This window comes from Cynoglossus semilaevis, chromosome 14 (genome assembly GCF_000523025.1).
Source record: "Cynoglossus semilaevis isolate Cse_v1.0 chromosome 14, Cse_v1.0, whole genome shotgun sequence".
In the NCBI taxonomy this organism is placed as follows: Eukaryota; Metazoa; Chordata; class Actinopteri; order Pleuronectiformes; family Cynoglossidae; genus Cynoglossus; species Cynoglossus semilaevis.
This window is the reverse complement of record NC_024320.1, coordinates 8,708,214-8,732,946: the sequence shown is the minus strand read 5'-3', so window position 1 is coordinate 8,732,946 and position 24,733 is coordinate 8,708,214. Positions and strand designations below refer to the sequence as shown.

Sequence of the window (24,733 nt, the reverse complement as noted above, 5' to 3'; positions counted from 1 at the left end):
ATCATGTCCAACTTAGGTCTGACAAGTTAATTCAGCCTTAGTAGCTATCGCTGCCAAACTAAAGGCCAGTGTGGCTTATTAATGATGTGTCTTTTCAATCCACATCCTGAATTTCTCCCGCCTCTGCTGCTGCTGTTTGGTGAGTGGCCCAAGAAGGTGTTTGAAAACATTGTGAGTGATCCAGGAGGAGATTTTGTGAGTCTAAAATTAGAAAATAAATTGGTGGAAGATGCTAACATGCTCTGTTATTTCAGATGCTCAGAGGAACAAACCGTCCAAATGCCATTTATCAGCAAGAACAATAATTAAGGGGAAAGGCTGTAAAACAGTGAGTCGGCCTAGAAAACAGCTGCAGCTGCACATCATTCAGTTAGTGAGGGGCAAAAATGGAGTCCCACCTGTACATACAGCCACATCATGTAAAACATGTCTTTTGTTGACATTAACAACTCCACAATTGTTACAAAAATGTATTAAAAAGCTGGGGTTTTATTTCAAATGGACACAGAAGGGTCAGAGGAACTGCTGTCGCCAACCACAAATATGCCAGATTTGAGTAAAGTTTGAAGAAAATACCTAATGGTGATAATCTCAAATTATCACAGAATTATCCAAATGGAGCTGGACATAAAACAAAAGAGCTCATGGCTAACCAGAAAATAGTTCAGATTATTCTCAGTGTTATAACCATTGGCTCAGGACTATTTAAAAGCTAAAATATAGCAAAATAGGTAATATAATAGTAAAATGGTAGTTGAGAATAAAATAAACAAAGCAGTATACAAAGTTGTAAAGGAGAGAGCAAACACATTAAGTAATACTGATTTGAAGATTTGTCAAAATAAAGCAACAAATAGCTAAGAACAAGTTGGCCAATAGTGCAGCAAATCAACTCCAAAATTATATTATTACTATATAATGTTTTATATATTAAGTTTTTTTAATTTTTGAAAAAGTTGAGAAAACTTTATAATACATGTAGAACACAAAAAAGGAAGAAGAAAACGTTAAACTAGTTCAGATACCAGAAAACCAAGTTTGGTGAGATAGCTTTTGGTTTTACAAATGCTGCTAATACCTGCATTTCAAACAATAATGTGAGAACTAAGTAAATTTAAAAAGTCCAGATCAGAACTAGGTAAGAGGTTTGAAGGAAATAATATCTAAGCTCGCAATCCAAATATAAAGAATTTGGTAAAAATTTAAAATGTCTTTGTCTAGAAGTAGCTTAAAGTTAGACATAAAAGAAGCTAAGAGTGGTCTAAAGATCTCTATCATACCTTTTTCTCTCTGGCAGCCATCTGTCTCTTCCTCTTCATCTGACTCCTGGCAATGCTGGCGAACTTCCTTGCCACGGTGCGAGGGCGGCAGATGGGGATAGAGTGCCTTTCGGCGCCCTCAACAGGCGGTACTATCTCTATGGCTGTGATGCATTCGTCCCCACTCTGCTTGGTCACTATCTTAATCTTGGACCACCGAGAGTTAGGGTTGATTTTGGGCACATTTAGACTGCTGGTCGTCGTGGCAACTGGGCTGTGATTTGTGGCAGCCTGTGAAAAAGGGAAAAAATTGTAGTCGTGTCTGTGGAGCTGAATTTTGGGACGCAAATTAAAAACCATCCTGGTGTGAAACACTGCAGTGGTTTTCTAGAAATAAAAGCAAAAAAGTTCCATAGTTTAACAGCTTTTAGTTATTTTGTCAGTCTGTTGGTTAATCAGAACAAATGACATTAAACTCTTTTAGCCACATTTGCAGAATAGTTTCTAGGTTATTTTTCATGCTAACATTTTTTATGTTCCTTTAGGGTCATTTAAAATATCCCGAGCTTTATTAAGACTTCAGCTACATCTTGGCCAGTTATTTCTCTTTATTGGGATTTATCTGGTCATTTGCTAACATAAGCTATTTCTTAGCTCTCTAATTACTGGTCTTCATACTGGCTTGCCATTGTGTATTTTCCATAAACTTCAGACCAAACTACTACTGGTGATTTCATTTGGTTTCTTTGAAGCTAAATTTGACTGATTTGACTACATGCTTTTGTGATTTGGAATAGCATTTGAAACATTTTACTGGCTATCTTTTAGATCATTTGGGTCGATTTTAACTACTGTTAAGTTCAATATTTTAAGCTTCTGCCCTTCAGTCAATGTTTTTTTTTTTAAGTTACAGAAACAAAGGTGAAAAAGTGGGCTAACCTCTGACACGACTTGATTATTGTTGTCCTTTGGTTCTGTGGGAGGAATAAAAGCTGTCGACGAGTCATTGGAGCTCTCCTTCTCCTCCTGTACATAGGAAAGGAATTGTGAATCACCAATATTAAGCTAACGTTTTCTAAGTGTTTGGGTCATGCTTGATACCTGTGCCAGTCCTGGACTGGGCTGATGCTGAGCTGGGGGCTGGGTTTCAGGAGGTTTGGTTTCTTCCACTTGACCATTCTTTACAGCCTCCACCACCGTGGCTGTGGAGTCCAGACTGGGGTTGGGTGTACAGCGTGGACTGGCCTGAGGGCTGCTTTCATTGTTGTTGTTTTGTTTTAACAAGTGGCTCTTCATCATGTTAGGAGCTCTAAATGAATGCAATCAAACATTTTGTTAGACTATTTTTTGTTTAGCAGCAAATATCGTGAAAGACCGCATAAATAAATATAAGCAAAACTCAGTTGGTAGAAGAGTAAAGCCAATGTGGCAACGTCTAACACATGCATTCTCTTCAATGGCCATCATGGGGAAACTAAACAAGTTTATATGGAATTATACACTATAAAACATGGTTCCATTTAATAGTTTCAGGTTCGTCTCCTGTTGCTCCTCTCTGTCTATATTTTGGAGTTGCTAATGGGTTTACCTTTCCTTATACCTTTACTAGCAAACTGCACTAACTAAAATGTTTAATTAATGTGCAATTATTTTGGATGGTAAAAGTCTAAATTGAACATACTAACAATGACTTTGGAAGGTCTAAATTGAACATACTAACAATGACTTTCATTATGCATGTAGTGACGATGCACTTGTACCTTCATTAATTTACATGCTGTAGAACTGATATGAATAATGTTGTAGGAAACATGTTAACTCAATGCACAGGACACTCTCTATATGTTTCATTTATGATGATGTCTGTGTAACATGGACTTAGTGTCACTTTGAGACTTTACTTAGTGTTTATTCAACATATTGCAAATTTGTATAAGAAATTCATTTTTTATATAACATTTAGTGTTTGAATACTTTTTGAAAACTGCTATGACTTAGTATTTTAAAGCACATCACCAATAATTACTTGATTTGTAGTAAATATAAATGTATACATCATTTTTCTATTATTGTTAACATCCCTTGCTCACTGGCTTTTATTTAGTAAAAATATATTGCTCACTGATAATACTAATAATAATGGCAGGAAGAACATATAATCATTATTATTGTTTTATGATTATTAAAAACATTTGCATAGTGCATTGTACAAAATAGTCATTCATACACGTTCTGTAGAGTGGCTGTCTTACACTCAAATAAAAAGAGACACTTGTTATGTGATAATAGTGTCCATCTTAGAGCTAAGGATGATTGCAGTTTTGCATGTAGACTTTGTTAATCTTTTCTTGCAGCAATAAAGACTTGAGCTGCACACCCCAGTGTTGTCTCTTATATTGTTTCATACAGAATGAAATGTAACCTACTTTCTATAAATCAATTCAAATAAAATACACATTTTGTCGAATTATAGTTATTCAAACCAGAATGCCAAAAAGCTTAATGAAAGTAAGATTCTGCATTGTTTTTTAACCTGTAAGAAGTATTATGTTTTTTGTCATTGATAAATGTTGCATGTGCATTTGTGTATTTTTTCTGCTGGTTCTAGCAAAAAAACGCAAGGTATTTATTCTCCTGACGGTTAAACATAGGGTATATTTTATTTTTCCTGGTTGGACTTACTTTAGTCCTTTATTTTCTTTCTTCTCAGGCTTGTGTTTGGAGACCCTGCTCCTTGAGGCCAGGGAGATGTGGATGTACAGGACAGTCATAATAATGACAGGAAGGTAGAATGCCGCTATGGCTGTCCCAAATGTCACTGCAGGGTTGGAGAGGAACTGCAGAAATAAAATGAAATGTTACATTAGCCACACAGAATGAAATAATTTCAATTACGTAAAGCTGTTTGTAAAACATAATAATGAGTAAAGTACAAAACTGAGAAAATACATTAACACAATTATAGTGGTGGCTTAGTGGTTAAGGAAGCGGACGTGGGTCCAGAAGGTTTCAGGTTTGAGTCCACCATCTGCCAAGTTACCACTGAGGTGCTCTGATCATGGCACCATCCCCACACACTGCTCCCTGGTCCTTAAAGCTCCCCACTGTTCACTTTGGTGATGGGTTAAAAGCAGAGGTCACATTTGGTGGTGTGCAGTGGTGAGCTGTGTCACAATGACAAGGAGTTCACTTTCCACTTATATTTGTCTATCACTGTCCATATAAGAAATACAAAGTAGACAAACTGTAAAATTGTGATTATACTTTGCATTAACACTAACTTGACTAATGATAATAAACATGGGCTAATAGCTTTTTATATGTAGGTTGGATAAACACATTTCCTGAAACAGTTGTCAGGCTATTACAGGTTACTTAAGCTGTACGGTTGAGCACAGAAATAGGTGATAAGAAAGTCGTACTGAGTCAGCAATGTCTCTCACAGACTTCTTTCACAACAGTTTGGTTCATAAAGACGTGCAGCTCAACTTTTAAAGTTGAGAAACAGGCACTGACACTGACAATCCCAGTCATATTGGCTGGCCAAGGAACAATACTATAGCCAGTGAAAGATAGAACTGTGAACTTTTCTTTATAATCATAGAATTTCCAGCCAAATCCACAAAATGACATGAACCAGGGAGATCCAGGTATAACCATCTACTGTCCAGAGAACACTGACTAACATTGTTACAGATCCAAAATGTAAAGAAGACCAAGTGACTTGATCATCTTGACAGTAAAACATAATAATGGTTGGGCTTCTTAGAAATCAAATGATAGCTGTAATATCAACTTTGCACATGCTTATATGGTATGGTGAGAATGCTCTTTCTCTCATGGTTGCTTTGCCATTTGTTTTCCTTAAAAAATGTGCTTCCATGTTTGTATATGCCAATAAATGAGCATAAGAGTGTGATCGCATCGGGTGTGATAGATTTTCTCTATCCTAACCTACAATGGCTTATGTAAGAGGTGTTATTGTGCAGTGGTCATCACTGTTTGGTTTTGACAGCGGCATATACATTCACACTGGCCACACAACAGGCAGCTGATCCAACAGAAAACAAATGTGACACATTCAGAGCAGTTATCCAGCTTCACTGCCCACGGAGTCAGTGTGACTGTGACACTGTGATAAAATACACGGATTTAATCCGTGTATATGATCAAGTGTGTTGTACCATGTGGCAATTATGAGTGTGTAACAAATATTTATAGACTGCACATCGATATAGAATGCTGACAATGTTTTATTCCGATACAATTACAGGAGGTCCTTGGTTTATGACGTCCTCAGCCTACGGTGTGGTCAAGTCTCCATCTTCCATAAATATATTAAGAAAGTCTTGTTCCTTCATTCTGATCTACTGCATTAAAGTAAATTTCATAAAGCTTTTAAGAGCCAAAACTTTTACTGTGTTACTGCAAAGAGCCACATGATATACAGTACATGGGCACACATGAACTGCCCCATCCCTTAAAAACTAACTCTCTCACTCTATTGTAGACATCCTGTCTTCATCTTCATATTATCCTTTTACTGTGCATTTTTTCCCTGCCATTTTGAGAGCAAGTTTGGTCGGCCATTCGCGTACCATAAAAAAACACAAACAAAATTTGACATGAGCCACATGAAACCGGGCAAAGAGTTGCATGCGGCATTGCTCATGTCTGGACTAGATTTGCTGAGATTCAGGATGACAAAACTTCAAACGTAGGTTTTAAACAGTGAGTAGTTAACAACAAGTGTTTATAACCAATTTATCTTTAAATTAATTGGTATGATGGTATATGATTGCTGTTCTATCAACCACTGAAGAAAGACCTTTCCCAGTGGAGCTTAGGTTCAGACTGTGCTTCCCAAAAGCACTAAAGTTTATGAACCACTGGTTCAACCAGCACAAACAGGTTGAATCTGCTGAATAAGCCATACATTTACATTTACGTGGATTGAAATCTTAACATAACATGAATTTATAGTGTATATATAGCCTTCACATTATGCCAAACAATCATGTAAGTATGACATACCTGTATATAACACTCTCCAGGGGGCACTGTTCGTTCTCCAACAATGAACTGCCAAAAGAGGATGGCAGGAGCCCACAGGATAAAGGACAGGATCCACGCCGCTGCAATCATCAACCCTGCCATCTTGGTGGTCCGTCTTGTTGGATACGTCAGGGGTTTGGTGACACAGAAGTATCGATCAAAGCTAATGATCAGCAGATTCATCACCGAAGCATTTGACACAACATAATCTAAAGCTAGCCACAGGTCGCAAATCACTGGCCCCAGGGGCCAGTAGCCAACGATGATGTAGACAGTGTACAGATTCATACTGAAAACACCAATGATCAGATCAGCACATGCTAAAGAAAACAAGAAGTAGTTGTTGACAGTCTGCAGGTGTCGGTTTACTTTGATGGAGAGCATGACCAGAATATTTCCTGTCACAGTCACAAAGCTCAAAGATCCAGTCACCAATGCGATAAAGAACATTTCCAGAGCTTTATATGGACTTCCTGGTTTGGTTCCATCGTCCAGAGTGGAACAGGATGTGGAATCGTTAGTGGACACATTGCATGTGGCATTAGGGAACAAGTCCGCTGAGTGGTTGAGTGAGGACCCTGCATAGAGAAAAGAAAAATAATGTCAGTGTGTCATTCAGTGGATGGCAATGAACAACCACAGCAAGTTTTGAATTTCTAACTAAAACTACACTGTTAAATGGTTTTAACAACAAATGCTGCTTTGGAATGTCTGTGAGACCTCTTTGCAAAAAGTTTAAAGATAACATCAAGAAACAAAAATATGGTTTTCACAAAGTTTTAACCTCATCACAGCCTAAGATACAACCTGAGCTAAGAAAGATTTAAGGTTTAATGTCGCCTATGTTACATTTACACCTCGTTTGTTTTCTTGCAAATCTCTAGGTTTAATGAAGTTAAATTAAGGTTGCTCTTGATATGCAACTTAATTCCAGATTGAATGTTATTACAAGTGTAAATACCAACCAGAAAGAAACAATGATAAAAAAAGATGCTACGTTGCCAAAAGAAAATGAGGCATAGATTCTGCTAATCTGAAATAAACATTTTTCCCAAGGTCCTTCTCACCAGGAGTCCCTGCATTATATCCCTTCATTACATGTAATCAAAGGCAGCCAGACTCCCTCTCTCTGAATGAGTTGAACAGTTGAAGAACAATGACTCAGCATCTATTTAAAATAACGACACACGCATTTGAAATATTTAAATTCAAAGCACATATTAAATAGTTGCTGTGCATTAATCCCTGTAATATTGTTGCTTTGAAGCTGTTCCGGCAATAAAATCATACATGAATAATTGCAGTTAATGTGTAGTCACACATTCCTCCTTAGCATTACACTCGTGATCTGCATGAAAGGTTCTAGTTTACAACCAGCATCAGAATGAGGTAAAGGATTAGGAATTTCAGGAGAAAAATGTGGAAATGTCATTAAAATATATAATTTTATTTAAAAAAAATTTCATATTATGTAATTGTTGGAGTTCTTTCCCAGATGGAATATAATTGTGTAGGGTTACTTACAAAACACAGCTTCTATTTATTTATTTTTTTACATGAAGGGCATGTAAAAAGTACACAATCACTGTTTATCATACCCAAGTCAGTAGGCCAAAACTTTTGATAAATTTTAGGTAAAAGATGACTAAATGATAGTCAAGTGATAAAATAAAACAAAATAAAAAAATTCAGATAATCTAAGGATTATAAAACGTACCCATGCTGGAGATAAAAATTAGCTGATAGTAAACCTTTGCCTAAGGCTCGTGGGGTAATTAAAACACTTACAATATGTTGCACTATCACAGCTAAGATAATATAACTTATTGAGTGGATGATATTAAACACACAGTTAAAAATCAGCAAAGCCTGGGAATAAATAAAAAAAAGCCAATAAACAAAAATAGTACAAGTTAAAAAAAACAGAAAATAGCTTAAATTTTAAATATTATAAAAAGATGTATTGCATTTGGAAAACAATGGAATAAGAGCTAGTCTGCGTCTAACAACTGGAAATATTCTTTTTTATTTTCTCTTAAAACGTGTCATGGTGTGTCAAAACACATCTGTTATCTGATGAAAAATCTTTTTTTCTTATATCCTAAGGCAGAGACAATTCAAGGACAACCTGTAATTGCAATAGTTACTACTTTCAAGGCTAAAGTCTTTGTCTGGTTGTTTCTGCCTTTTGTTTAAATGTTGTAAATGTCTTTCATTAAGTTGCTCATATACAGTTGCTCATATACAGTTTGCCTTAGTGACATACATGTAATAAAGCACGCTTTATAAGCAAAGCAGATTCACCTTGAAGCCTTTAAATCACAATGAAGAAAATGAAAGCACTTAGATTCCAATCAGTAAACTATTATACGGTAAATCTGTGTTTCGTGGAAAAGAACTTTTAGTTTTTACCATGTACTGCACAATATATTTCAATAGAAGGAAAAAACACAGGTAGAGAAAGATGCTTTGATAAACCTGAAATTAGTACAAAAGGATAATATTAAAGACTTTAAAAGCCTAAATCCATAACAGATTATTATTTTAAAAGAAACCAGATTGTTTTTTAGGCAAGTCTCAAGTCAGAGACTGAAAAGTTTCTTCATCGTATTTATTACAAATGACCTGTTTTATGCCGATAATGCTCTGAATGTTCTCTAAAAGTTTCTTGACTGAATTTAGGATTTGTAAAAATCCCTGCTCTCGTATCTGTAATTTTAGGACCTTCGCTATTTTTCGACGTACATTGTACAAGAACATTTGCTGACCTGTTGGAAACACAGAGACATTCATTTGACCAGCTTGACTATAAATTACAATTACATTAAGACTACTACAACAACAGCATACAACAAATGTAAAAAACCTCTTGACATTACAGTAAATGAACAGTTTCGGTCTGTGTTTCTTTACATGTCCAGCTTCAAAACCCACCATCTGCCAGTAATGACAAGCTGTGACCACAGATCACAGATGTATTACAGGAAAAGATGATGCAGTTTAAACCCGCAAAAAGCTATCTCTGTATGCTCCAGTATGATGAATTGTAACATTTTTGTGATGTACTCAGGTCTTGAAGCTGTCTTATTCATATCAATAAGGCAGTGATTCTCAAACACTGTAACAGCACTTTAGCATGACAAGAGAAAACATCAGGTCTAGAGAAATGTTCCAATTTTTTTTCATTGTTCTGAAAACTATTGCTTTGTCTGTCAGTGTTTCTATATTAGAAAAAGCCAACAGAGCACCACAAAACAAAAATGTCACAGAAAGTCACAGAATGTCACATTGATATACTCGCAATTACACACAACAGCTCTGACACAAAGGGAATAGGGATGGGGTTACTTCAGGTATGATGGCCCCGCTGGTGATTAGTGTAGCAGTAGAAGCCAAGTAATAGAGTACAATGGATAATTATTTGACATTGCACATACTAAATGCAAAAGACAGACAGAAAAGAATACTTCTAGTAAAATTACACTAAATCTATATAAAGTTTCCCAAACCTCTCAGAAACTCTTCTTCTCTTTGTAATAATAAAGAGAACACAAATTCAAAGCTGAATTAATTTGTTTTTAGGCTCTTTTCATTTTTTCACTAAATTGTCTAAACGTGCTTAATTAACACATGAATGGAAAATGAACTTATATTTCTTTTTAAAAATATTATTGTCCTGACACCCCCCATCAATTAAGTATTAACAATAATGCTGCAGCGACCCTTAAACCCCCCATCAATTAACAAGGATGCTGCAGCGACCCTTAACTCTCAATATTAAACATTTCTGCAGTAAATTGTTTTCCTTATTTCATGTGTTCAGCAACTATACAAATTTATGTTTTGCCAGATCAGAGGTTTGCTCGAGCAGGGCGTCATTCATCAATATCCTCCTAAAGATACAGCAGGCAGAATGGCTAATAGATTGTCGTGTTTTTAATTTGCAAGTGATTAAAATACAGATGTTTTAGGAGAAGGGGGTTGGGCTTGTCACTATATACATCGAGCATAAACCTCAAATAAAAAAAACTACATTTTGTCTAACAACATAAAACAGATTTTTATTTCTGTCATAATGTCTAGGACGGATAGATTGATCAAAACCAATTGCAGCACTTGGAGGGGTGTTTACTACATTTCTTAGTCCAATTTTTTTTAGTAAATTTTGTTTTATGCTATTTTCCAGGTTATCAGGTCTATTATAGACCATGATAGAGAATTTTAATACATTTTATATCAATGTTTGAGAAATTCAGCATGTTTACTCTAAACTGATGGCAGACATGAGTATAAGAGTGATTGGCTGTTTATCTGTGTAAGAGATGGACTGGTGAGTTCTCCAGTTCTCCCCTCAACCTTGGGTAGGATTATGCCATTGACGATGATTGCATAAATAAACTACTATGATAAACAATTAACTATTAACCAACCTTTTTAAAATATGGCTTGAGGCAACAAGCATCACTCCAAATCATGTTAAAAAAAAAAAAAAAAAAAAAAACCACCAGAGGCACGTGTGTGTGTACGTGAGGCAGACATACATATACATTACTATTGATTTCATCAGTATCATCTTACACATTCATACACACACTAACACCATCCTGACAGTGAAATCTTGAGCCAACTCTGTCCTACAACATTTATATCCATCTAATCCTGGCACAAACACAGTTGACAACTAAGATCAACTAAAATATTTATTGAAATACACATTAGTACTAAATTATATAACTATACATGTTCCAGTTCCATCTTATTAACGCCTGTCTCTGTGGCTCGAACACAAACATGACACATTTTTGTCAAAAAACACCAAAAATTACCTGCTTTCTGTTAATATTACTTGAATGTTTAATATTATGTTTTCATGTGAGGGGAGGTTAATTTAAACATATGTTTTTGTTTCAGGGCTATAATTTGTCACAGTCTGAACGTTGTTTAAGCTTCACACTCCATTGCTCCTCCCTGCTTCTGAAGTCTTCAGCAGTGAGTCATGAGGGAACCTTTTATTCTCACCCTTCTGCTGTTACCAGAATATATACGTTTTTTTTATTGTTTTATTTTCAAAATGGTCATAAAAACGCCATCAGAAAATAAAAAAAAAAGTCCCCAGAGGACGAGGATGGTCTAACAGTTTTGCAGAAAACAAGCTCCCATGGGAAAACCTTTGGCTGTTTTCTTCACTGTGTACCAAATCCAGCAATACATGGCTCCCAGTATCATCCTTATTATTGGCTCATTGGTTTGATGTTAAGGGAAAGTTTTCACATGGGTATATACAAGAGGAAATGGAGGATTGATAATGTGTCGGACAAAGCGGTGAGACCAGAACAAGTGAACAACAATTACTGCTAATGACTTCATACCTGTAAAAGCAAAACCAAAACAAGCCACAGAATGCGTTTAATAATAAGGTCTGTTGGTTTAAAATAGAATTTGAAAAAAATGCTTTTTATAACTAAAACCAAACCAAAACACTGTTAACAATTCCCTGTTGAGCAAACAAATTTTTAAGTTTACACACATACTAATGAACGATTACAAAAGAGCAGGTCAGAGGGACAGATAAAACTGAACTGTTTAAAATTACAGTTTTAAGTTGGTGAGGCAAGGTTCAGTGGTTTGGACATGTGCTGAGGAGAGATAGTGGATATACTGTAAATGGGGTGTCAGGGGATTTTTTTTAAATGTAAAATATGTGCTGCATCTCAAAAGGACTCATTCAATAACTGTTCACCAGTGATGACTTTACAGCATACGTGTCAAACTCGAGGCCCGGGGTCCAAATGCAGCCAGCTACATTTCTACAGCTATACCAGTGGTCAGCCAGTACCACCCATTACTACGGAGCAGTACCAAGGTGCTGAGCATTAAAGGATCATTAAAGTTTCAAAATAAAAATAAAATAAAAAATAACATCTTTTAAACTCTATTCTGTTAGTATCAGAGTCTGAATGACCTATTATTTTAAAATTAGATTATCTTTTGCCAGATTATCTTTAAATAAAGAAAGTAAATGAATATGACTTTCTTTGAATGAAGTAAATATTGAGTACATTTTTTTACTGTGTCCCATTGCGGCCCGGTACCAAATGACCTATGGACTGCTACTGGTCTGCGGACTCGGGGTTGGGAACCCCTGATCTATACAGTCTTCCAGTCACAATCAGCCCTTCAAGGGGAACTATATTGTCGAGGTGGCCCCCTGGTGAAAATGAGTTTGACACCCCTGCTCTACAGAATCATTGAAAGAACGGTTAAGTTCCGATCCGGTTTTCTCAAAATAGTACTTATCGACATTAGATTGTGCGATATTTTCTGCGAGAATTTGATTACTTTTAGCCGATAGAGTCTGAAAAACGGATGCATTTATTTATCTGAGGTGTACTACTTCTTTAAATTTTAGCAAGAGAAGTCTGGCTTTGTTAATACTGTATGAAATTACTGCTGTTGCTGTTAGTGGGTTTTCCTTTACAGTTCATAATTAACAACAGCATTCATATTAAAGGCAGCAATGAAGCAATATAGAGCTGGAGCTAAATTTAGAGTTGCAATAAGAATATAGGTTAGTTTTCTAGGTTACGTAATTACTATTTATGATAGGATTTATAATGCATATTATCCCCCTTGGATTTTATGGCGAGAGAATACGAGAACGATGTGGTGTGACAGCAGGGAGCATAGGTGACAGAGCAGTTTAAGGAGATGGCTGGAGGGCGTTCAGCACCTGAGCCTGGAGCTTTTCCTCCTCTCTGTGACAGTGATGGACAATTTAACAGATACGGCAGGGCAGGAGTCACAGCAGAAGCCCTGACACTGTGCTCTGTAGGGGGCGCAGGTGAGTGGAGTTGAAGGGTCGAAAGTCAGAAAAAGCAGAGGGAAGATGGTGAAGGAGGGAGGCAGTTATCTATGTCTAAGTGGTATAAGGCTATAGTGGGAATCATGTAACTGACTACCAGGATGTTGTCCATGAATTTGGAAGGGGAGGTTTCTGGTTTAAACAACAGGCTTATACAGGGATATCTTAATCTTAAAAATGAAAATGTGAGCAAATAGACAATTAATAGGCAACACTTGAGTAACTGAAGGTACGTTTTTGCCCACTTTCCGATATGATGAATGTTAATACAAATTATTTCCTAACTTAAACTAAATAATGTCAAGTTCAGCTGTTGTAGTGGGTGGGATATGCTTGTCATTTGTTGAATTTTATGAAAGAATAATATGAAGTAAAAAATACCACTAGTTTTTTGAACCATGGTTTTAAAGTAGTTGATGACAGAGAGAATATACATATTTCAGAAGAACAACAACCTACAGCCAAACCAAAAAGATAATGTCTTTAAACAAAGAAAGCTAAAGTTTTAGTCGGGCCTAGGCCTGTGACTATAACACATTTTGCTGGGCGATATATTACTCCATAAATTATTGCAAATATTACTGTGAACATTACTTTGAGACTCAGTCACTGCTCATCATGTGCACGTACACCCTTTCAAACTCAATACATTTTTTTATCATGATTACTTTTTGATAGTAGTGTATATGTGTGTATGTATATATATCCTGTTTATACAGTATATGACACAGGGGATGGAGGGTAGCAAAGCTTTTACAATGTAGAAAGTGCACTCCATTTTGCACAATTTCATTAGTATTTACTTTGTTAAATACCGACAAAGGCTTTGCATCGTTTGGGCATGCAAGTTTGTCGAGTTGCGACTACATTTGAATTAATTCGGCATACTAGCTTGTCCGTGATGCTGCACTTTGTGTGTGTATTTTAGTGGCCCCACATCCCCCAACAAAGCGTGAATGACTAACAAGAGGGTAACAAGAGGTAACACCCACTCATTTTGCTATGGAACAAATGTGCTCAGGTGCTGAGACAAATGCACAGAATGAACCCTGTTGTCATCCAGCGTGTTTGGAGGTGAGAGATGAGGAAAACAAACATGCATGCACATGGCAAAATAACTGACTTGATTATCATTTATTGTGCAATCAATGTATTTATTGATTATTGTCCCAGGCCTAGTATGGCCCAGATGGATCCTTAACTAGAACGAATTTAAGGTTATGATCTGCTGAAGACTTTGGAAATGATAGGAACCTAACTGATATTCAGACTTTTTTAAGAAAGCATGTGCAAAAAAAGAAGAGATCACTTTGTGTCATATTATTATCATTTTTAATGAACAAAAGTTTTAGGTTAAAAAGTTATAGATTTGTGGCCTCTGGCTATTTTGTACCAAAGCACTGGGTTTTTTTTTTCTTGTTTCAAAATTAGGTCCTCCCACATCCAAATATGTATGTATGTACACACCTACTACACACACATACTTCCAAGCAGCACATTAATTAACTGTGACACTATAAAGACATTAGCGTCAGGAGAAAATGCCTCCCTCAAACATTTCAAACAGGTTCGGGCACCAATGGCCCCTAATGCTCTCCCTTGCCAACCCAGTGTTAATGAGCAGCAAACACTGCAGGGCCCAAGCTTTTCACATTACTGAACCTAAGGCAGAGCCTTTACATCAAAGCCATCTTTCCATCTTTATAATTACAGGTTTTGTTCCCTTAACCAGAGTCCATACAGAAAATCAGCCTTTTTTTTTGCTCGCTCATACACAGTAACCACCCACTGTCTGCTCTGCGACCCTGAGATAAGTTCAAATAAGGGATTTCAAAGGAGAGAGTTGCATAATTTGAGCATACCGTGGTAGGCTGCAATGGGCCAACAATCCAGTACATCATGTTGAATAGAATTACTCTTTTCTACATAAGGACTGATGAGGGATGTTAATGGTCTAAAATTGACATTTACATGCTTACAAGCTCTCTGTAGATATGGTGTAGATTTCATTTATTTTCCTTTATTCAACTGTATTATACAAATCATTTCCATCATTGACAATGATGATTAAAAGCAGCTCTAGATGTCATAAATAATAATGAGTAACTGTGTTCTTTTGAGGAAAACCCCTTATAATGTAACATCTAAATCTCTAAATAAAAAGAAAACAGTTACAGTTTGTTTTATTTTAGTTAACTGTTTTTTCAAGATTTTTTTTTCCCTTGTGAAGAAAAATGACAAAAATCCATTCCAGTCTTTTTCTTTTGGTTACTCCCTTCACTGGTCATCAAAGTGGATTTATAGCCTACATCTTACTCTATCACTTGCCCCCTGTTGTTACACAAACCACATCCACTGCCCTTCATTTTTTCCTCCTACCAGGGAGCTCCATCTCCAACATCACTTGTCCAGTATCTCCCCTGTCCTCCAATTTCAACCTTGTTTTTTAACGCTATCTCCAAACAGTTCAACTATACGTAAGCCTGTGCTTCTTGATTAGCCCCAACACAACTCTCATTGTCTCTAACTATCTGACACTTCAAACTCCACAGATTTTTTAGACAAAGGCAATTACCTCCAAACCTATCATCAGGGCAGATGTCACAAATGTTGATTTTATTTGAATTGTGTTGGCTGAGGCAATGGTCTGGCTAGGCATCCACTCTCCTCTATCTTCACACTCTCCTCTATAGTCACCTTCATCTCTTCATCTTAATTTCCTCTGGCGCAGGCAGGGCCATGGTTGGTTCATGTGTTCCATTTCAAAGTGAGTCTCTGTGTCTTGTGTATTTACAACCCCCCAAGCACATCACAGCATTCCCAATCCATACTTCACAGTTCAGAACCACTCTCTTGCTCTCTCTCTCTCCCTCCCCTTCTCCCTCTGTCCTGCATCATTACCTATTCTATTTGACACAGTCATACAATAACAGAAACTATCTACAATCTTTTTTACTTTCTATTTTATTTTTCATCTGTTCTTCAGTATTTTACCATTATTAAACCTTCTACCTTTTATTCCCTCCACACAAAAGCCGACTTTCTATTCAGTCAGAACAACTGTGATGCTTTAGGAAACATGGCTCATCTGAGTCAAACACTGCTCTTTGCACTCGTCTACAATTACTGGCTACGGTTGAAAACAAATCAAAGAGCCGATGTGTTTGGTATTTCCACTTGATATTGACACACTGAGTTTGCAATACAAACGTGTGTGTACAGCTGCTGACCTTCCAAACAGCTTACCAACAGACTTATATAAACTCTCAGTGAGTAAACACTCAACCTGCAAGCCTGCAAGTTAACTGACAAGCCTCACTCTAGCCCTTATGATACACACTGCATTATAACAGGATCCTTCCACTGATTGGGTTAAGTTTTCACTCTAAATTGATAGTTATGAGTGTTTTTTTGTCTCTATATGTGCTCCGTAGATAGATTAGTGAACTGTCCAGGGACTGCCCTTTGCCTGATAACTGTTGGATACGGCTACCTTCTCCGCCTGCAACCTCAATTAGGACAAAGCAATATATAAAAGAATTAGAACACTTAACCAAAGACTATACCATTTAGCCCAAAACAACTGAAGAGATATTAACAAATAAGTGAGGCCAAAATTAAAGTAAGTTTCATATTCATTTTTTTTTGTAGTCCCACATGTGACCTTTCCTTTAGCAGTCTGTCCAGGACGTTGGTCCAGAATCTGAGTCAGTGTCATGCCAGGGCTGACCTACTATAAAATCTGATATTTTGATAGTGAATCATAATATTTCTTTAAAAATGCAGTAAAATGCAGTCTGTCCTGAAGAGTATAACTGCCAAGAGTAAAAAAGGTGACTTGAGATACTGATAGAGCAACTGACTGCTGTGTTCTCTCCATTAGCAAAAACTACAAAAGATATGTATGGAAAGTTACAGTATATGGTCATTGTTGGATGTGTGTGTCAGATTATATAGTTCACCCTTTGTCAATGTAATGATGTCATTAAACATGTTGACTTGTTTCTGGCTTTACTGTCAGACGGGAAAATCAGAAGTCGTCAATGTCCTACTATACACCACTCTTTGTTTACTTCTGCAGGCCCATTAAAACAGCTGAAATGACGCATGCAGCATTTTGGATTATATGAAATTCTTTGGAAATTTGCTGCATACAATATTTTACAACATTTTTACAGTGAGGATGTAGCTCTTAAAAAGTTAACAACAGATGTTTGTCTCTACCGGCCTGTAAACAACTGTTTAAATAAACAAAAACGTTGAATTTAAACTTTTAGGGTTTGAACAACTGGCTGTCATAAAAATAACTTGGGTTTTGAAATGTTGCTCAAAACTTCAGATTAGACTGTTAGGCTGTAAAAGCTAAAAGCTGTAAGTGCAAAAATGTATTTCTGATAAATCACCTGATTTGCATTAATTTTAAGGTTTATCCTAGAGTTATTGCTCAAAATGTCATTAAAACACATACATTCTGCTGAATGTGGCCTCAGCTGCTCCTTCTACATGTTTTGTGCCAGCAGCTAAATGTTGTCTTTAAAGTTTTTATGCTTGCTTTTGGAATCAAAAAGCAGAAAATGTCACAACGAGATAGTCTGTTTAGTATGATTGGTATTTAAAACGCCATTACACAACCTTTTGCTTTTTTAAGTAGAATACACTGATTAACACGACTAGTAACAAATCTGGCAACAGGCCGTGGTGAAGAGAAGTGGGAGGATTTTTGTTCTATTATTTTCTCTGCTGAATTCCCTGGGTCACTTCAGTGAATTGCAAAGATGAAATTGACCTTTCCAGCACTTTATCAGTACCATGCTGGTTTCCCCTCATCTCTCTTTCTGCATCAGTACATATTTTTGTGTGGGAGAATAATCACAGCTTGAATTCTCTGTTGAAAGAATTCTGAAAAGATCGACACTGCTTTTAAAGTCAAATTGTAATTTTTACAGTGGTATTTTGGATACTATTTCTACTCTTGACTTTCTGACCCAGTGTTCACATGTAGTAATTGAAAATGTGTATTAAATGGTACATACATATCATTTAGTAAGTACAGTCGTAAGTATTACAATTTCAAGAAAGCGCTGACTACATTTTGCAAAAACAAACCTTTGTTACAGTACAATCACATGACCGTCTACCTGGAGCAAAACACAATGTTCTTAATGGGGATGGTGCAATACCACTTTTCATGGCTGATTGCAATATTGCAACTTGGAGCATGACCCGATACGGGTATCAATTGAATACCTTTTTTTCTCCTCCAGCATGCCGTGAGCTGCCACTGCTGAGGTGATAAAGTTACGTTCAGCATTTTGGCTTTAGGTATTGGAATGTCGATATAACTATATGGCTATAGTTGTTTTCTTCAAAGTTTTGTCCTATATCTGACCAATAATGAACCTCAATATTGGATCGAGCCATCCCTAGTTCTTAATATACTGTAAAAAAACATGGATAACCGTTAGGGTCTACATGAAAAAAAATGTAATGTTTGATCACATCTTTACAAAAATTGTATTTTATAGATATAAGAGCAGGAAATCGCTGTGGAGAGTGACGATAGTCTTTAACAAGGTTACTGAGGATAAAAAAAAATTAATAGAGATTTGTAATAAACCTCTTTGGGTTGCACCACCCTAAAGTTTATTTTATCCTCAAACAAAGTTCAATACCTTAAGAAATGACCTTTGACCTTACCTCTCAATTGCCTCTGTCTTTCACAATTGACCTGTTTTTTGTCCAGGTAATTATGAAGATGGACTAAAGTCAAAAAAACAAATTTCTTTACTCCAAAAACTTGACTTGTTCATGGCATGGACTGGGCCACAACACCTGCATCAATTTCACACTGTGTGCCCAGTGACTCATTTCCTCCCAGACCTGACCAGACCAGATACGTTCTTTTTTCCCCCTGCTGCTTCAATTTTACTCCACGGAAATGTCAAATCTGACACCTGTCCAGTCAGTCCCAGTCTCTACAGGCCACAGGAGAAAAATCTTCCCTTTTCTGGACTGTACAGGAGATTGATGTACATTGGTATGACTCTTGGGCTGCAGGTTTCATTTTAATCAGTCTGCATTGTGGTCTCAGACTGAAATTGTTTAACAATTGTTTGAAATTGTTTAACAGAGAGAGAGGTGAGGGGGAAAAAAATGTTGGAAAGTAATGAGGTGAGATTTCCAATATGTGCAAACACTTTGAGTTTAAAATTGAAGGACAAAGGCACATGAAATTGTTGAGAAAATAAGCAATTCTATGACACTTATATAACAGTAAGGGTAAAACCAAGCTTTATGTGACTGATAGTTTACAGAGTAACGTAAAAATGTCTATGTTTTTTATGTTTATTTTTACTATGTAATCCTCTTTAACAACAGTCTACTAACTGGGAAACCTAATGTGCTTACTCTACTTTCTACCATTTAAATTAGGAAAAAAATTGATTTTTCTCAACACAAGATTATCTAATCACAGATTTGAGTTCACCGACAGATGCAGAAAATGGATAAGACACTTCTGCAAGCTAGGCTAGCCGTTCAGCTGAAAAAGCTAATGAAAAATCTCCATGTAACTCTCTGTTGTTTCACAATTTAACACACTAATGTGTATAAAATGTAAAATAACAAAAATCTTATTAGATTAAAATGAATATTTAAACTAAAGGAACAAACTGTTTGAACAAATTTTCCAGGTGCAAAAAAAGCATCATCAGACAAATGTCTTTTCACCGTACATCAACATTTTTTTATATACACTTCTAAAAAGACAAATGTATTTATCCTCCAGTAAATCCGCTTAAATCCACAAACACATTTTCCCTCCCACACGCTGCATGTACGTAATCATGGATACACGCCCACATTAAAATTCTTTATCTACGCACACACGCATGCCTGTACGCACACGCACACAAACAAACCTGCCTCTACACCACGGGGGATCTGTTCTCAGTGAGCATGTGTGCCCATGTAAATACAAAGTCTGATGGATGTGGGGAGAGGAATCAGAGAAAATGAAGATGGGGTGGGCTGGGGATGTTACATCAACCCCCTGATGTTTTATCTAGAACTGGGAGCTGTCAGTCACGCTCTCACATCAAGGCTAAAGAGGACTTTCTTACAGCAGGAAAAAGAGAGGGGGAAAAAAAGAGTCAGCTTTTTGATAACTTATTGTTAACTTATTCACTCGTTCATTTCTCCTGTCTATGCTCGTCAGTGCGTTACCAGCTCACAGTCATGTACAGTTGGAACACATGTGTGGTGTATAAATGTAAGAACCCCCACCAGCAAGTTTAAAGGAGTCAGTTTTCATAGTGGACCTCTGGAGGGGAAAAGTCCGGTCTAAAATCAAAGTTGATCAATAAAGCCAATTAAAAATTATCTCAGTAAACCAAAGATACAAACTCTTATTCAACAATAATTCAGGCTAAGGTACGTACAGTACAAACTACCATGGGGCTTCAAGATACGATATATACATTCACTACATCTGAGTTACTACAACATGGAAATGACAAATCAAAAACTTGACACTGAAGACGTGTGGTTAGACTATTCAAAAATCACTTGTATGTGGACATGCTAATATTTGCTAAACTTTATTTGATATGTTTTGGATTCAAAAGTTTGATTGATTTACGGTTTCCTGTCTTTTATGTTGATTTATTTTATGTTTTAAAAAAAGCAGGCACTACCTTCTTTTAATCAATGGCAAAAGTGCGATCTAAATTTGCATTCTTCTGGGTAACGTTGCAAGAACTTCAGAGGTATGACTTCACACATGAAGCTAAATAATAGTTATTCATCTAACCAAACTGCAAAACAAACCAAGAATTAAGCACAATTTTGCAAAAGAGATATTAGTTAATAATTGTTGCAAATAACTGTGTAAACACCCTGCATAAAAAAAAAACCTATCTAAGTATTAGCATTACCATTAGCCCCATTTAAATCCCATATCTGTCCAACCCTAAGTATTAGCATTACCATTCGCCCCATTTAAATCCCATATCTGTCCAAAGCTAGTGCCAAAAATGAACTGATAAATACACTAAAATACGTAGTACAGTAGGTATAGCAGTTACTTCTGGTATCAACTGTCATGTCACGTAGGTATTTAAGTTCTGAAGATTGACTGAAGCTCAAACATGGCGTTTCTGTGATGGTTTGGGTCCAGTGTTTTCCCTAGTGGCCTGCTTTACATGTTGGCTAATGAACTAGCAACATAACACACGTTTTGAGTTGACTGCAAAATCTAAATGGTCAAAAGTCAGTATGAAAATATTAAATTTGTTGAAGGGATTTTTTCTGCTGAGCTAAAAACTTGGTTCAGTTAAACTGAAAACAAGCTACACACATTTTACTGACTTCCAAAAAGTGGAGCAGCTGCTAACTGCTACTCACTACTTACTAAATGACCTAAAGCTGTGATTTCGGATATAGATTTATCCCCAAATCCTAAACTTCTACTACTTTTAAACAAATAAATACATGAAAACGACAACTATAGAAGAACGTGTGTTTTCTGCTGACTTACCCCTGGAGGACTGCTACACACTGACTGAGACTCAAGGCCTCAGCCTCAGCCGCTGCCACCTTCTAGAAAGCAGTTCTCTCCTAGTTTACGTCTCACTCTTTAATTCTAACACCGACTGCGATCCTAAATTCAAGTCTGTCACCTGCAGCGACTGATCTGGGGCCTGCATTGGGGTGCATTTCATTTACGTCTCGTTGATTTGGGTTCAAACGTACATTTCATTTGAAAGTGTTTTCTTTCTAAAGATTCTGAAGACTATTGCTAAAAGCCCAAATGAGGAAATGAAATGAGTAAAAGACGAGCGGAAGAGAACGAGGAGGAAATAATTCAGGCTTTTTAAATCCGTGAAAAGCTCAGCTCAGTTTTTCTATCATGGTCTGCACGGTTCCAACCTTTTGGCCTCGTGCGCCCCCTATGTCTCAGAAAAAATGCTGCTTCTACTCAGTCGACCGGATTTTTCCCCTCCTATTTCACTCTTTTCAAATAACCATCGTTAGAAATGATCTATGATTAAGATGTTTATCAAAAATAAATTGTAAATAGAAATTATATAAGAATATAGAATAATTATTATTAAGAAAATTATTATTATTGTAAATTATCATTATTTATCACTGTAAAAATAGAGTAAATAAAAGTTGATAAAGTTTCATATTCATTTGTTTACCAGCTACAAATCAGCAGTGTCACTGCTTGACATTCTAATGACATTCTGAATATAATAGAAATAAACAATACAATATCTGCAATTCTCAATTATATGACGGAAAAAGGCAAATAAACTGGTTGCTGTTTTGATGCATTGATTTTAGTTAGTTGCTGGATATCACATACTTATTGTTGTTACATATTATATTACCTTATTGTTAATAATGCAATATTTAGCATGATGTCACAAGTACTGGAGCTAGTACCTCTTAGACGTGTTCGTTGTTTTATTTTCTTTATGTTAATTTTTGTAATTTTAATTGTATTTTATATTTTTCATGCCCGTCACTATTAGGGGTTTATAAATAATAGATAGTTTTCACCGCCTTCTTACAGCTGTGTATGTAATTTGAATGTGTAGTAGTTTTTAGTTTTTACATAGGGTGGTGAACGGTACTTGATATCCACTGCAAATATAATGTGTTAGTACTATACATATTGATGTAGTCTACATGTTTTACTCTCTACTGCAACTATCACTGTTAACGTTATTATTATAACTACTACAACTGCTGCTTCTACTGCTTGTCCTTGACTCTGTCGTGTTCCTCTTTGGGCTGCTGTTATACTACACGTTATTTCCCCCCATTTGGATCATTGAAAGATTACAAACCTAACCTTGATCTGTCTTTTCACGTCAACTCCTTCCTTCTCCTATTTGTGCACCTCCTATGAACACTAGTCACATCTCCTGTGCCCAGATCAACGACTGTATTTCACTCACCGCTCAAGTTCCACAGGGGTTCAAACCCCGCAATTCCTTGAGTTTGGTTAGTCATGGTGCATGGTTCAGCGGCAGGAGCGACAGCAGGAGCAGCAGCAGCAGGAGCGGTGGCAGCAGCAGTGGCAGTGAAAGACCCGAGGCTCCTTTACTCCCCTGCGGCTTTTTTCTCCTTCACTTTCCAACTTTTCCCAGCAGCAGGAGCAGTGGGACCAGTTTCCCTCCCCGTGTGTAGTTTCTCCTCCTCCACGGATGAGGAGCAAATGTCGGGGAAAGGATGATTCCTTTTCTCTCCTAATTTCTCATCCGTTTCCCCACTTGTTATTTACCATTTTTTCCTAATCGATGTTTCCATGAATGGGGTCAGTTTGGCCAGCTCAGTGTCGAGAGTGCGTTTTCTCCTGTGCACCTACGGAGCGCGCTCCTCTGATCCAACCTCCGCTTCAGTCAGACGGAGCGCAACACAGGAGCGCACCAGAAGACACACACACACACACGATGCAAGAGGGAGAGAGACGAGGAGAGGGAGAGGGGGAGAGAGAAAGAGAGAGAAAGCGGGAGATGGGTAAAGCAGAAGAGGGGTGGAGGAGAAAGGTTCTGGTAAAAGAGCGAGGAAGGTTGAGCGAGAAAGAAAGGTGACAGAAAGAGGGAAAGAAAGTGAGGGATAAAGAATGGCAGAGAGGAATAAGGGAGGAATGTGATGAAGAAAAGAGACAGGAATGGGATGGTTGTATAAAAGGACGGGTGAGAGGGTGAGAGAGAGGGGTATATAAGGGAGATAAGGAGTTGGGGAGAAAGAATGTTAACAAGAAGATGAGAGGAAAATCAGGAAGCGGAGGAAAATAGAGAGGAATGGGTGATGTATTCAAAGATGGGAGAGAGGAGTAATTGAAAAAATGGAAAAGGGTGAGGAGAAAAACACAGAAGAAGACAAAAGGAGGATGGAGACAGGAGACATGAAAGAGATCAAAGGGGGAAGAAAAGTTGGAGAAGGGTGAAAGAGAATAAGAGAGGAATGTGCTAGGAGAGTCAAGAGAGAGGGAGAAAAAAAGCGTAGATTGAGGAGAGATAGAGAGTGAAAAAGAAGATGGGAGGAAATGGAAAAATAAGAGACACAAGGAGAGAAAGAAAGAACTAGAAGTGACAGCGAGAGAGAGAGAAAGGGGGGGGTGAGAGGGAGAGATGGAAATGGCAGAGAAAAGGTGGAAGGATTCTGGGGAGAGTTGTGAAAACAGAGAGAAAGAGAGACAGGTGAGAGGTGAGAGAGGAAGATCCAGGTTGGAGCAGTGACTTTGTTGAACAGATTACTCCTGGTTCAACCAGCTGCTTACTGCATTAACACTGATCCACAAACAGTCTTCCTGAAGTCATGATCATCTAGAATACTATAGTTTTATTACTTACTTTTTGCAAACCTTGTTTAATTAAAAAGAAACGGCTTACCAATATTTGGTCAAATTTGTTGTTTCTTTGGCTAGTATTTTTATCAGAAGAAACATTAATTTTTACTTTCTTTACTAGGTTTCAGCAAAAGTTTAGTTTAGCAATTTTGGGCAAACATTAGCCATTTATCAGTAATGTTTAACTCATGT

The 24,733-nt window shown here is 37.0% G+C and overlaps 1 protein-coding gene across 2 annotated transcripts in view; it reads right to left on the bottom strand.

The window, feature by feature from the left end:
- Positions 1–24,576, bottom strand: part of chrm4a (cholinergic receptor, muscarinic 4a) — a 34,401-nt gene extending 9,825 nt beyond the window's left edge. The window contains exons 1-6 of one of the 2 annotated variants that reach the window (XM_008324821.3): positions 23,145–24,576; positions 6,294–6,892; positions 3,942–4,096; positions 2,361–2,568; positions 2,199–2,285; positions 1,281–1,550 (exon numbers count right to left, since the gene is read on the bottom strand). In XM_008324821.3, the coding sequence (XP_008323043.1) occupies positions 1,281–1,550; positions 2,199–2,285; positions 2,361–2,568; positions 3,942–4,096; positions 6,294–6,892; positions 23,145–23,199 (1,374 nt within the window). In that variant the 5' untranslated portion in view covers positions 23,200–24,576. Of the gene's footprint in view, positions 1–1,280; positions 1,551–2,198; positions 2,286–2,360; positions 2,569–3,941; positions 4,097–6,293; positions 6,893–21,712; positions 22,212–23,144 lie in introns of those variants that run through there. The other variant, XM_025062520.1, reaches the window with a different exon arrangement.
- Between the last annotated feature and the right edge of the window lie 157 nt (positions 24,577–24,733).